The sequence below is a fragment of the Urocitellus parryii genome, chromosome 9 (genome assembly GCF_045843805.1).
Source record: "Urocitellus parryii isolate mUroPar1 chromosome 9, mUroPar1.hap1, whole genome shotgun sequence".
Taxonomy (NCBI): domain Eukaryota; kingdom Metazoa; phylum Chordata; class Mammalia; order Rodentia; family Sciuridae; genus Urocitellus; species Urocitellus parryii.
In genome coordinates, this window is record NC_135539.1 from 3,183,134 (window position 1) to 3,196,484 (window position 13,351).

At 43.1% G+C, this 13,351-nt stretch overlaps 1 protein-coding gene across 12 annotated transcripts in view; it reads right to left on the reverse strand.

Annotated features, from left to right (window-relative positions):
• Positions 1-13,351, reverse strand: part of Rbfox1 (RNA binding fox-1 homolog 1) — a 300,651-nt gene that overhangs the window by 28,357 nt on the left and 258,943 nt on the right. For 6 of the 12 annotated variants that reach the window (XM_026385676.2, XM_026385680.2, XM_026385675.2 and 3 more), the window contains exons 10-11: positions 10,074-10,116; positions 5,304-5,368 (exon numbers count right to left, since the gene is read on the reverse strand). In XM_026385676.2, the coding sequence (XP_026241461.1) occupies positions 5,304-5,368; positions 10,074-10,116 (108 nt within the window). The remainder of the gene's footprint in view (positions 1-5,303; positions 5,369-10,073; positions 10,117-13,351) is intronic. The other 6 variants (XM_026385686.2, XM_026385682.2, XM_077802830.1 and 3 more) reach the window with 1 other exon arrangement.

Below are 13,351 nucleotides of genomic sequence, written 5' to 3' on the forward strand. Positions count from 1 at the left end.
AAACCTGTGTGTTCCCCTGAAGCCGGAGCCGAGGACCCCGCCACGTTCTGCAAGTTCTTCTCTGTCTTGGTTAATAGCAAATGCGCCACCGCGGCCATGGCTAGGTCTGGGAGATCCTGCTTTGGCTAAGCAATTCCACCCAGCTTTCCCCGTGCACACCACAGAGATCAGGCACCAGGGCTGCTCCTGCCGCACACGGGAACGGCTTCCACCTCATCCCACTGGGCTCGCATCCGAGGCCTGGGGAGACGCTGGACACTGCCCGGCTCTCTGGTTTGCACTGCCTGCCCTTACCAAAGCTTCCACCTTATCCATACATCAAACTTTCTGGGTTCTACCTTATGGCAAAAAAGGTAAAATCATCAAATCCGGAAAGTGCAACAAAATTTTTTTAAAGTAATCTTTCTATAAAGAAAAAGGCCCTTCGTGGGTAAATTAAAATCCCACTGGGGATGCTCATATGCTTTATATGCTGATGCCTCCCTACGGTTTATTATGTCATTGGATAAGGACTCCACATAGAGTGGCGTATCATTTTCAATGCAGCCTGTCTGTTTTAACAACAGCATTTCTCTATTACTTAATCTAAGTCCAGAAAAAAAAAAAAAAAACAGTAACACTCCTAAAATAGAGAGGAAGTAGACTGTGTGGATGGAAATCAGTTCAAACCCCTTTACTCCTTTGGTTCAGCGTGGACTGAGGTTCTACATAAAGGTCAAGTTGGTTCTATTGACTGTGATTTAGCTTATGATGAAGTGCTATGAGAAGACACTGTTTTCCTTTCTCATTTTTCCTCTGCCTCCTTCCTTCTTCCCCTCCTTCTGCTCAGCCACCCACCACCTGTGCACTGATCTCTCTCTTTCTAGGTACCTCCCTGCATCTAACCATCTGTTTACATAAGGCGTCTATCTATGTCATTGGAATAATTTTAAATAGGAGTAGCCCAAATCCTCCCTGACCCCAAAGATAGGCCTACTTATATCTATTGAGTTCAAGAAAGAAATACTAATCTATTTCACTCTGAAATAGAATGTTTTATGGAATGTTTTATTCATGGGTTATGAGCATCAGATTTAAATGATGTTCTAGCGTGTGCCTTACATGTCTGCCTGAATGTGAAAGGCCCTCCCTTTCTTGCATTAAGGTTTACCGAGATGCACTCATAAGTCCCTGGGAGGCCCCCCAGTGTAGGTGTGGGTGCAGGGAGTGAGGTCCTTGATACCGGGTATTTCCTTGGGTTCCTCTTAGGGTGAGCTATACACAATTGCTCAGAGCTAGTTCCCAGGGTATCTTCTAATGCTGTCTGGACAATGAGACTTTCAGGTCTTGAAAAACAAAGAACCAAAAAAAAAAAAAAAAAAAAAAGAGGGATAAAATAAAACAACCCCAATCCTGTGACTGGCAATCTCCTTCATTCAGTCTAGGGTCACCGTGTGGCTTGGTGCTCTGACAGGAGGTCAAAGGCTTCCTGGCATTCAGGACTCTTCAAAGGAAATGCATGTTTTAAGTGAAGGAAGAAAATGGCTCCTGGTAACTCTGAGTGCAAGCGTGTTGCTATGAAATTTCAGAGTGAGATGCTGGAACACAGTATTGCCTTCTTCTCTAGCTGGTCTGCAGTTGCTTTCTGCCTGAGCACGAGGGACCTATTCATGCACCGACCATTAGGAAATGTTAGAGTGTTAGCAAGCAGGACGAGATGACCAATGTCTGTCTTTCTAGTGACTCTCTTCTCTCCAAGCTACGTGCACGTCATACAGATTTTCCTAGACATTTGTGGCACCATTCACAGGACAGGGAACCCCCCACCCCTCACCCCGAGTTTGACTGCAGAAAGATGCAACAGGGGCCAAGTCATCTGACACACAGAAACCAAGAGCCAATCAAGAAGGAGAAGCCTGCCCCAGGCACAATCCAAGCAAGCCATTCATGGAGCTCATGTGATGACCCTGCCGAATCCAGAACGGAACACGGACACATCAGCAACACCAAGGGGGCATGCAATGACCAGATGACCATAGGCACCACCGCCATGCTTTGATTGGTTCAAGCTCAGAAAACAACCTCCTCCAGACTTTGAATGGATACCTTCCGGTAAATCAGAGTGAGATTGAAAGGTTGGGTGAGGTCAAGCGCTTACCAAATGTTTCCTCCACGCCAAGAAAAAGATGTTCGCCTATCCCCGTTAAATTTGTCAACGAGACTATAAAATTACCTAGTTTAGCTCGGTCTTTTTCATTTGGGAAAAATCTCTGCCCACACCAGATGGTCTTCATTCTGGAGGCCAACACCCAGAGACTCTCGGGATGCTCCGAGATATTCAGCATGTGATCATTTACCAGGAAGATGATGGGCAGAGAGTTGCCAGGTGCCCAGAGAAGACCTCTGGGCAGTCCTGAGGTTATTGGAGTTCAATGTTTTTCAAAGGTTCCTGAATCTTTAATTGGAAGAGGGCTTAATTTGTGCTGATAAAAGGTAAAATTCTACCAACAGGGGACATCAAACTTCTTTCCCTTTCACGATGTCTGATGAGTGAATCTCATGATTATAGGGAAAGTTTGTTGCCATTTTTCTTTTGATCAAACTGACAACCAGTGAGCATTTCCAAACACTCTCAATGCCTGCTGATTCCCTCTCCTATGTTGAAGGCGTTTCTTTTCATTAAGAAGGTTATCTCTTTGTCTTCCTGTCTATCTTCCAGAGAAGAGGAGCTCAGAGCCGATGACTACTGATCTTATTCTGTGAGAGTGTAAAAATAATTTATCATCCTGTTGCCCTGAGATAAATTCTAGATACGTGGCATCTTTAATAGAGATTCAAAAGCTCTTCTGATAATTTCACATTCCCCGCCCCCCCAAAAATATGAGTCTCTCTAGAAGGACCTTCTTTCTTCATGTCTGCTTTCTAAAAATGAGAGGAAGCCCCACCATTTAACAGAGACACTTCATAAATCAAACCAGAAATATAATTTTAGGGATTGTTTTCTGGTAATTCATCTATTACTGGAGTTTACCTCGACGAATAATTCCATGGGTGACAAGGATCTCACTCACGATAGAGTGAGGGAGGGCTGGTGATCAATGTCCACAGCAACCAAGAAGACCTAATGTGCAAATGCCTCTAATGAACAACAAGAGGCCAATTACGTGGGGGAGAATAGAGTTAGTTGGTTTCCTCGGCTGAAACGGTCCTACTGCACTGGGAATTGTAGAGTTATTACAGATTTACCGATCCAAGAATGAGGGCATTTTTTTTTCTGTAGTATATGCTGCCAATGAGAAATCTTAATAATATTAAAATGACAAATTTTATACATATATTTGCATACATGGTATTCTAAAATGCAGAAAATTATAACTGAATTTTAGATGAATGCGGGTGGAAATAGCTAGCTTCTCAAGTAGCTCTATCGAAGAATAGAATTAAACATTGTTTATTTTGTTCAAATGTCTAGATTGGTCTCATTGAAGAAGGCGATTTTGCAATTTTGTAATTAACCTTTTTTCAACTTGGGGATGGATGCACTTATACTGAGAAGCAAGATAAACATTCAAAGAAATAAATCCGTTTAAGATTCTTATAATTATATGGCAGGCTAAAGTTACTGTGATTATAATTACACACAAAGTGGGTGTTTGAGAATTTAGCATCTAGAGATATTTTCATAAAAATAATTAAGGGTTGTAGCTGAACCACTTTCCATTTGATACTGTGCAAATTTTCAGTGTTCGAAATTTAATAGCATTAAGTCTTTTCATTTGTAGAATGATCTTGAGTATTTTGAGATTGTCATCATTTTTATTAGCCTTATCGACCCTGTTTCCCTAATCCAGCATCAGAGTGTGTTGAACATAACAATTCATATAAAACATTTTGCATCTTGGCAACTGATTATTGGGTAAGTGGATAATTTATGTATTTACAACTGTGTCTTGACAATGGTTTGGATTTCTTTGAAGCTCCCTAAGCCTTCAGAACTTGTTATGGCTTTTTATAAGAAAATAATACCTGTGTACAACCAGACAGCAGATCAAAACATTCTTTCTCTCTCTCTCTCTCTCTCTCTCTCTCTCTCTCTCTCTCTCTCTCTCTCTCTCTCTCCAAAGAGCCATTTGCTATGAGCTTATGCATGAGGTTTTCCAAGTGCAGCTTTTGAAATTCAGGGATTCATTTTGCCTCACTAGGTTGCAGAGGAATTCTGTAGCTACAGAGAGCTAACCACCCATCTTGTGCGAAATGGAATGGAACTGCCGAGAAAGCACACCACAGCAAACCAGAGAGGAACTCAATTGCCACAGGCCAGGTGGGAGGACAGAGTGGCTGCGGCCGCTTCTCACTGAGGAGTCTAATGCGCTGCCCGCTTACCTGTCTGACCCAGCATGCCTCAGCCACACATGCAAATTGTTATCATTATTGTTTTACTCATGAAACAGATTTTTAAATTAAAGGAGTCATTACCAAAAGTAAGCACCCTCTATGACCTTTGTGCATGCAGTGCATCCAAACATTCACATTTATGTCCTCAGAAAACAGAGCCAGGGAGTTGCATTCAATATGGAAACGCACACTTTGTTTTCTTAAGGCACCTCTACAAAAATAGCTACAGCTTGCTGTTCCAGGAACCAAGTCATCTGTAAGTGCTGGGGAATCAAGCCACCCCCTCACACACCCAATCTGACTTCTGCATTTCTCAGACACTCTTGGGTCCCTTCCAATGCCAGTCTTCAAGTGTGGTGTGCATTGCAAACAGAAGTTGACTTGTGTCTGTAGGACTGGACCCTGGGCATTGTCCAAAAGAATGAGCCTCCTTATGAAAAGCCAGAGGCACTTACCATTCTTTTTATTTTGAATTTAAAAATGCAGGAAGGGGATGCTTCCCTGCGTGGAAGAAGGGAAAGAAGGTGCTTGGGAGGGAGGCAGACCTGGGAGATGGTTCCTGCTAGCTGACACCATGGGGTTTCATAGAAGACCATGGGAAGGCGGTGAGGGAGTGTCCGTGTGCATGTGCGGATGTGTGTGTGTGCTTGTGCAAGGGATATGGTTGTGGGAATAAAGAGATCTGAAAAAGGGGTGTTCTGGGGCAGAGTCTCCTTGTCTCTGTATCTTGGCAGAGAGGGTGGGAGTGTAGAATCGACTCATGGCGACCGTTCACCCTCTTTGTGGCCTGTGTACCTTCAGCACGGGGTCTCACCTCTGGGTGCTTTTTCCCCAGCCATGCATTGTCAGAAGACTGGAGGAGGGTCTTCTGTCCCACCAACTAAGTTAATTGCCAGTAGTTGTCAAGCACAAGAAGGAAGGACCCTTACCTGTCACTGTAGGCAGCAGCAGTGGCAGGAGTGGGCTGGGCGTAGCGGTAGGCAGCGTAACCACCCTAGAACACAAGGAGAAGGTGACTTAGGGATGCGGAGGAGCCCAACTTGGGGACGCCCAGCAGTGAGACCACACCAGAAGAGCGGTACCCAAATCTACCAATCTAAAGTCGAGGTTAATGAGAGCTTAGTATCAAAGCAGAAGGTACAAAAAACACACCGGAGAAAGAAGGGGTTGAAACCAGCCCTGCTGCGTGTTAAAGGTTAGCGTGTGCCCACAGAAGAACCCAGGTCCCCTCAGAAGGCGACACCTGCGTGTTAATGGCCATTGCCCCGGGCAGGAGGGTGCTAGGGGTTATTTAAATACTCTACACATGGGGCTGAACTTTCCAGATTTTTAAACTTGATCATGCTTTACCTGTATTTGTTAGATATTAAATTTTATTTATTCCATCCTTTATTATTTCCTTTTAAAAAAATCAAGTAAACCCTCCCATGTCTTATTTTCACACATATTGTTAAAAATCAGATAACACTTCAGGTGAAAGTTCACTAGTAACTCCTTGCATCTGTGGTCATGTAACCACTCAGTCTTTTGAAGAGGACTGACATTGGATTTCTAGATGTTACAGAAGTAACATAAAAATGAATTGTGAGCATCCTTTTAAAGAGTCTGTTTTGGTCTAAAAATATCAAACTGTTATGTGTCTCTCAGGTTCAGATGGGGAATGTAGTGTGGAAATCATAAAGTCTCCTAATTTGTAAATAAAATCATTAAGAGAGAAAAAAATCTGAAACGAAGAAATAATTAACATTTAGTTGTATGTTCCAGTAATTGCAATTGTTCAATTAAGCAAAGAGGACTAGCAAATGGGCATATTCAAAAGGAATTGTGTTCAGTGGAGCTTTGATTATCAAACTGTGAAAGGAACACAGCTTCTTGCTCAACGGACCACGGCGATATGTCAACCACCGTGGAACCATCTCAGCACAATTAACAAACAGGATCCAGTTTCCCTGAAAACACAGGGGCTACTCAGGTTCTAATTAGAATGCACATTCCCATAATCCTGAGGGAAGTGTTCTCACCCTCGCCATAAAAGGGCAACTCAGGATAGAATTGTGTGTCAGAGGTCATCTAACAGCCAAGTCCCCAGAGCACTAACTTGTCTTGACATTGATCCTGTTTCTGGGGGAAATTAAGCAGGAGGATAAAAGGTACATGAAGCCAGGGAAGGTGTGAAAAGCATCTTTCAAACTCTAGGCAGGCTGGTCTATCTCTTTCTCTCTCTTTCTAGCCACAGCTGACTTTCAGAATGGATCTGCAGTTGCTTGCAAAACAACTCTAAACAGCTAGTTTATCCTTAAAAAGTTCATGCTTTGGCTCAGCCTGGAGAAGACACATCTGAGACATCCTGACAAATAATCAACAATAATTTGGAGCCAGTATTTTTAAAATAGCTTCCCTTATAAAAACAAAGTGTCAGTTTTTTGTTTTTTTTTTAAAGGTCTTAGCTATACACCACCTGGTGTTCCAAACACCATCTTCTCTAATTAGGATTGGGGGCAATCATTAAATGTGCGGGGCAGTCATAACACCAAAGCCATTGTCATACTGGTGCTGAGCCCAAGATGTGGAATGACGGGCTGAGCAGAAATGAGGTCACGGGATTTCTGGAGTCTTTCTTTTAATCTGCTTGCCCGTCTTCTCGGGTTTCATGATGCATACACAAAGACACAGGTGTAGGAGTATGCATATTAAACTTAATGAGGTAGGAAGGGTCTAGAGTTGGCCAGCCGATTGTTAGGAGGCATTAGCTGCAACTGGCTGAAAACTGAGTGGAGAATAAGTGTGTGTGTGTGTGTGTGGGGGGGGAGGATTCTCTTCCCTAGAACAACAACAAAAAATTAGCATAGGTATTTGTATCAGGTGCCATGTAAATTGTGAATGTGCGACTATGCATTTGGTCCCAGCAAGGATTGCTAGCATTTGCAAGAGCATTTGCAAATGCTCTTGTTTGAACTTCACTTATCTCCCCAGTGTCTGCAGCAGGTAACAAGTTTGCTAAATATTTTGCTAAATTAACTGTTATAGTGCAAGTAGAAAGTAAAAAGAACCTCAGTGGGTTGATATCTATCATAGGAACACAACTTGCAGGTGTGTAAAACAGGAATCCTAAAAAAAAAAAAAAAAAGTGCTCATCCGTGAGGATTTGGGAATGCTCTCTATTGTGTACATTTGTATATGTCTTGGCAATTTAGAGGAAATAAGTGTGTGTTTCTATACAAGATCCTGGAATTTGTTCACAAGCATTCCTGATTCAAAATTCAGCATCCTCATGTGCTGCTGTCTTCAGAGCAGGTGAGAAGACTTTGACCTTGATCATCGGTCTCATCCCTGTCCAGAAGACCATATGGTAATGACAGAATTGCCCTGGATCTGTGCTTTCTAGTCAATAGTGTTTAGTGTCTACTGGACACTTGGATTGTGGGTAGGGCGACTAACTGAATATTTAATTTGCTCAGTTTTAGTTAATGTGAGTTCAAATGTGAACAGCCAAATGCAGGAGGTGTCTACAGTGCTGGAAAGCACAAGTCTAAGTGGCCCCTGGAACCTGCAGTAATTGGGGTGAAAGAGGATTAAGTGGCTTGATACCACCATCCTTCTGTTACCTTGTCTTCCTCGCTATTTTTCTTTTGCATGAAATCCATATGAGGGAAAGAGTGCAATTGTGCATTAACTCTGTGTATGTGAGCACACACTATAAAATGATCCAAAAGTACACATTGCCTTAATTTGCCTTTCTAGCAGGTGACTTGGATCAACTTTATTGCTTTCTATTTTGCAGCTTTCCGGGCAGAGTTGCAGCTGTTGCATGGCTTTATGTCTCAGAAAGGAGGTATCTCTGCTCTTGGGAGGTCACCAGACCCTGTTCATGTTGAGCCTGGTCCTCCCAGACCTCATGACAAAAATCAAGTCAAATAGATTTTTTTTTTTCTGCCGCCAAACCAAAGGAAAAAGGAATGATAAATACAACACAGTTCTACACATCCCACTCATAAATACGCTCATTTTTCACTTTGGCAGCAAGCTGTAAATGGGTCTTGATATCAAAATAAATTTAAATGGACACCACTCCCAAAGACAGGCATCCAAAGAAACCTGCTCTCATAGACTGAGCTGTTTCCTCTGTTAGGGAAATCCCTGGAGGCCCCTTGGCATAGTCACCCACTGAAAATGCTCTGAGAAAGCATTTTCAAAATTGTGCTCATTGGAACATTAATGATGGCAGGAAAAATAAAAAAGATTCCATGACCAAACAGGTTGTGGAAATGCTGGGTTACACTAGGTGTAGCAGGTATTCTACCTGTGGAACTTTGGAGAACAATACTGAACACTGATGAACTACTCAGGGTAACTTGGTGAAAGAAAATAAACTTTTCACCTTAGACTATACTTTTAGCAAAAGGGAGGTTCTAAAAATTTGTTAGTAAGTGAGGTAAATATTCATGTGTGTAGGGAGGGGATGTGCTTCTGAGTAGGGCTATGTCATGTGTGGGGTGTGTATGTGTGTGCACACACGTGTGCATGCTTCCCTTCAGCACCAGGGCACCAGAGAGCAGAAATGAGCCTGATCTGAGAGAGAGAGACAGAGAGGCTTGCTCCTTGTCCAGGTGTAGCCACGGGCACGGACTCACTTTGTGCAAAGCAGGTGTATTGGTATACACACAACTCAAATTTTATTCAGTGTACTACCATTTGCAAGAACATTTGGAAAAGGAGACATTTAAATGCAACCATGACTCCTTAGTTAATCTGCATTATTATACCTTCAGCTACTTGGGAAGTGTGGCAACAGAAACACAGTTTTCTTGAAATGTGACCCTAAAAGTTGATCTCAGGTATCTTAACTACTTTGCCTTCTCCTAGGTCCGAGCATCCCTTTTTCATATTTGTGAGTCTTAAAATTTTTAAAAAATTTAAATTGGATCAATTTTCATGACTGAAAAAAATAAGTACCTTGCTCGTTGATTTAATACTGAATAAAAATGAGAATTGCAGGTAACAGGAAAACTCGTGTGATAAAGCGCCCACAAATCATTCTCAGTTTGATATTCATCTTTCATTTTATTTGACAGTTTCAGTGTTAGTGATAGACCAGATCTGGAGACTCAGCCAGCAACAGATGTGTGGATTTTATTTTTTTCTTCCTACAAATCCAGTCACTTGGGCCTTCATTTGGGGGTTGCTTCCATAGCGAGAAATAAGGTTTTAGAGTTCTAGCAAGTGTGAAATAAATTCCTGACCAGTTATAACAAAACCAAGGAGGGTTATTAAATGTTAGCTCTGTGGACCCCATGTTGGATATAAGGACTCCAAGAACCTACCAAAAAATGGCCCAGGCAATTAGTTCAATTATTATTATTTTTTTTTGCTAAATTTATATTGATTGAGTCCAGATAAGGCCAAGAAATTAAGAGCTGAGCTTAGACCTCCAATTTACTATGCTTGTGATCCAGCAAGGCTCACGGGTGCGGCTGTCTGACTTCAGTGTGGAAACAGCCTCCGCGTAACTATGGACCTATCAGAAGACAAGGGGGTGATCATCCCTGTGCTAGAGCTCACATTAAAACTGGAAAATTCAGCGAGCTTCTCCTTCGATGTTAGAAAACGTTTCCCCCTCCCCAGAACTGTCTCGTTAGTAAGGATTTCACAGCAAACCCACAACAAAGTAATGAGTCTTTCCACCAGTTGGGATTTCATACCTGCAGCAATTTATTGCCATACACAGGCTCTTGATACACTACTCTATAAGGAAACAGAAATGTAATGTTTTCAATGCAAAAAAAAAATGAAATAAATAAAAGAAGATGCATAAGTCAGACAGATTCCAGAGCAATTCATTTACAAGTTTGCTTTTCTGAGGTCACTGAGACAGGGGAGTGACCCACTAGACCAAAAGGGGAACTGGGCTTGGCCAAAAGCTTGTAGCTGCAAGTCTTTATTACAGAGACTCCCAAAGAAGGCTGGGATCACGATCCATGCGCACTGTTTGTATTTGGGATCTAACCTGTGTCCATTTTTAAAGAGGTAAAAAACGATAATTTCATGGCTTTTCAACTTGCAAAACACAATCCAGTGTTTCAAGCTAACTACAGGGAATTTGTCTCTTTATCTCATGATTGGAATTCTCCAGTCTACCTGGGAATTTAATTTGGAGGCCTAATTATGTAGGCAGCTATGACAATGATTTAGTAGCAGCCACAACTACATCAGTGGCTCTATTTGCTAATAATATCAACTAATAACACAGTGGAATTGTATTTCACAAATTCATGAGTCACACTGAGGCTATGGAACCTACTTTTCGTAGACCCGACTGGAACACCTGCGGGTGGGCATGTTTAACAGAGCTACTGTTAACACCCGGGTCCCTAACGCATCACTTCATTGAAATCTAATGCCGACAAGGACTCGGCAGAAACCTCTACAGACTGGAAACCACTGGGGATGTGAGTTACTCAAGAGTGATCTCTCCTGCATGTGGATGGAATTTCAAGAGAAACTCTCTAGTTCCAGGAGAAGATATCAAGAGTTTGGGCATTTTTAGGGATTTAGGAAGCTGCCTATAAATGTATGTGTGTATATATTTTTTCTTACATAATCTGATTTTCCTTTTGAGTCAGTTTTATTTAACCTTGTCATTGAAGTTAAAATCTAAGCTTGTGGAGCTCTGTCAAAGTTCTCGTGTCCACCCTCGGCAGACCTCACGGCATATCTGAAGGTTTCAAATAAAGACACGGCGCTCCAGGCCCTGCCATTCCTATCCTGTCCGACTTCTCACCCTCTTCCTTTCCTTTCTTGGGTTTTTCAAAATTTGCCACAACTTTAATTGGCCGGTTCAGTGCTTGAGTGTGGCCTCTGCAGCCAGATCATTGTGGCTTCACGCTTCCAGGTCAGGAAAGATAATGAGACAAATTATTTCATCTTTTTTTTTTCTGGCAAAAAAGAAATATTTCCTCTTCTAAAAAAAAAAAACATGGAGGTGATGTGCTCCCTGTCTTCCTGGGTGTGTGAGAGGAGGGACACAGCTTCCCCGCTGAGCTCCTTGTCTCTGGAACAGAGGACGCTTGGCGAATTGACCCTGTCATGACGGAGGGCAGGCAGCCTCATGCTGCCCCTCTGCTGGCTCTTACTAAAAGTGGGGTCTCAAGAGCAAAGACTTGTGTTTGTATTTGGGAGAATTCCCACTTCCCTGTGTCCCCAAAGCCAGGGACACTTCTTTTTCCTGACCTCAAATATCAGTGGCATGAGGACACCTCTTTGTCTTAAGACACGTGGTTGACAGAGTGACATGAATGCAGAAGGCAGTGTGTCCAGCCACGGCGTCCACCAGAAACTGGTTATCATGGAACTCAGGGATGGTGGAATATGCGTCTCGATGTCACTGAGACACCTCCTCCAGGACGCCCTAGTGGCTGCACTCAGGAACCCCAGGCACCCCTAGCTAAAAGGGACACCTTTCACATTGACGTTGGGCACCTTCCTTTCTGCCCCTCCTACTGCCTGGCTCATTGCTGACCTACCCCAGTTTCTATGCATAACTTGTCAAAATTCTTACAGCTCTCATAGAATTTCACTTCCTCCTGTCCTTCTTTGCATTTTCAATATCTTTGATCAACAGCCGTGTCCTTTGCCTCTCCCGGAGGACACCAGCATGGATCTTGGTGAAGCTCAGGGAACACCTCTCTTCCACCTCCCGGCTAGGCTCTGGCCTGGAGGGGTCTACAGCTTCTCTGTGAGTGGAGTGGAAGGTTCCACGGGTCCAGGAAACTTTAGTTCTCAACTCTGGCTTTAAGTGTGTTTCATCCCTGCTGTTATTTAAGTATATCTTTAATTTGACACACTTTTTAATGCACACTAAGCAGTAGTAGTTACCTTGTAGTTTGATATGATAGTTAAAAAATTAAATTCCTGTCTTTTTAAGCCAATGTGGTATGTGTGTGTGTGTGTGTGTGTGTGTGTGTGTCCTCATGTCAGAGGGCTCAGGTGCGACCCTACCTACCCTCCTTGCTGACTAAGCAACCCCCACGTCATCAGCTGAGTAGCCAGCCCCCTGCTGCGTATCTCCATGGTGACCAGAGGCAGCCTTCTCCTGAGGGCTCAGCTCTTGGGGAGGGTGGACACCTCTCCTTTCCCCTAATTTCTACTTAGCTCCCGTCTGATGGCATCTCTTAATCTCCTGGTACCCTGGTGTAGGCTGGCACCTGGCCCTCTCCTGTGCCTTCTCTGTTCCCCACCTGCCTGGCTCCGTGGATCTTCTGAGCGAGCCTCCTGGCCCAGTCCATGCACACTCCTGGTGACCTGCTCTCCTAGCTTGTCCTTCCTGTGGCATGACCACGGTCCCTGCCTTCGGGCAGCTTCTACTTCCTGCTAAATTAGAATCTGTGAGGCACGGAAAAGATACGGGTTTGAAATATGCAGGGTGCAAATTGATAAATCAGTGAAGTAGCATTTTAACCTAGGGAAGAAACCAAGGCACTTGGAAGTGGACACTCCATAGTGATGGCTGAATTACTATGATCTTTATTTTTATAACTAGGCTCAGGGACATACAATTCCCCCCTACCTTTGGGTGGGTGCTGATGGAAATAGCTTTCTTTCCAGTGGATTTGATTTTTTAAATTTCTCCATCCCTCATCTACATCCTTCTGTTCCCCAAGTTAAAACATTTAATAATAGTAATAAAGCCCTAAACTCAGTTATACCAACTATAGTCCTTTCATCTGCATGCTCTCCCTTTGGACACCTGGAGGCAGGGATTTGGGATTCACAAGGTACAGGAGGATAAGGCTGATTCCACACTGATTGGTCCCCACCGCTCTCACCATCTAAAATGGCATGGACCCAAGTAGGATGTGACAAGGAGCAGCTTAAGTTACACAAAAAAATGGAAACGGGTTGTTAACAGAGTTCATAAAAACATGTAGTCCACTCATTTTATTACAGGAAAATAAAACCCATGGATGATGGTAAATATAAT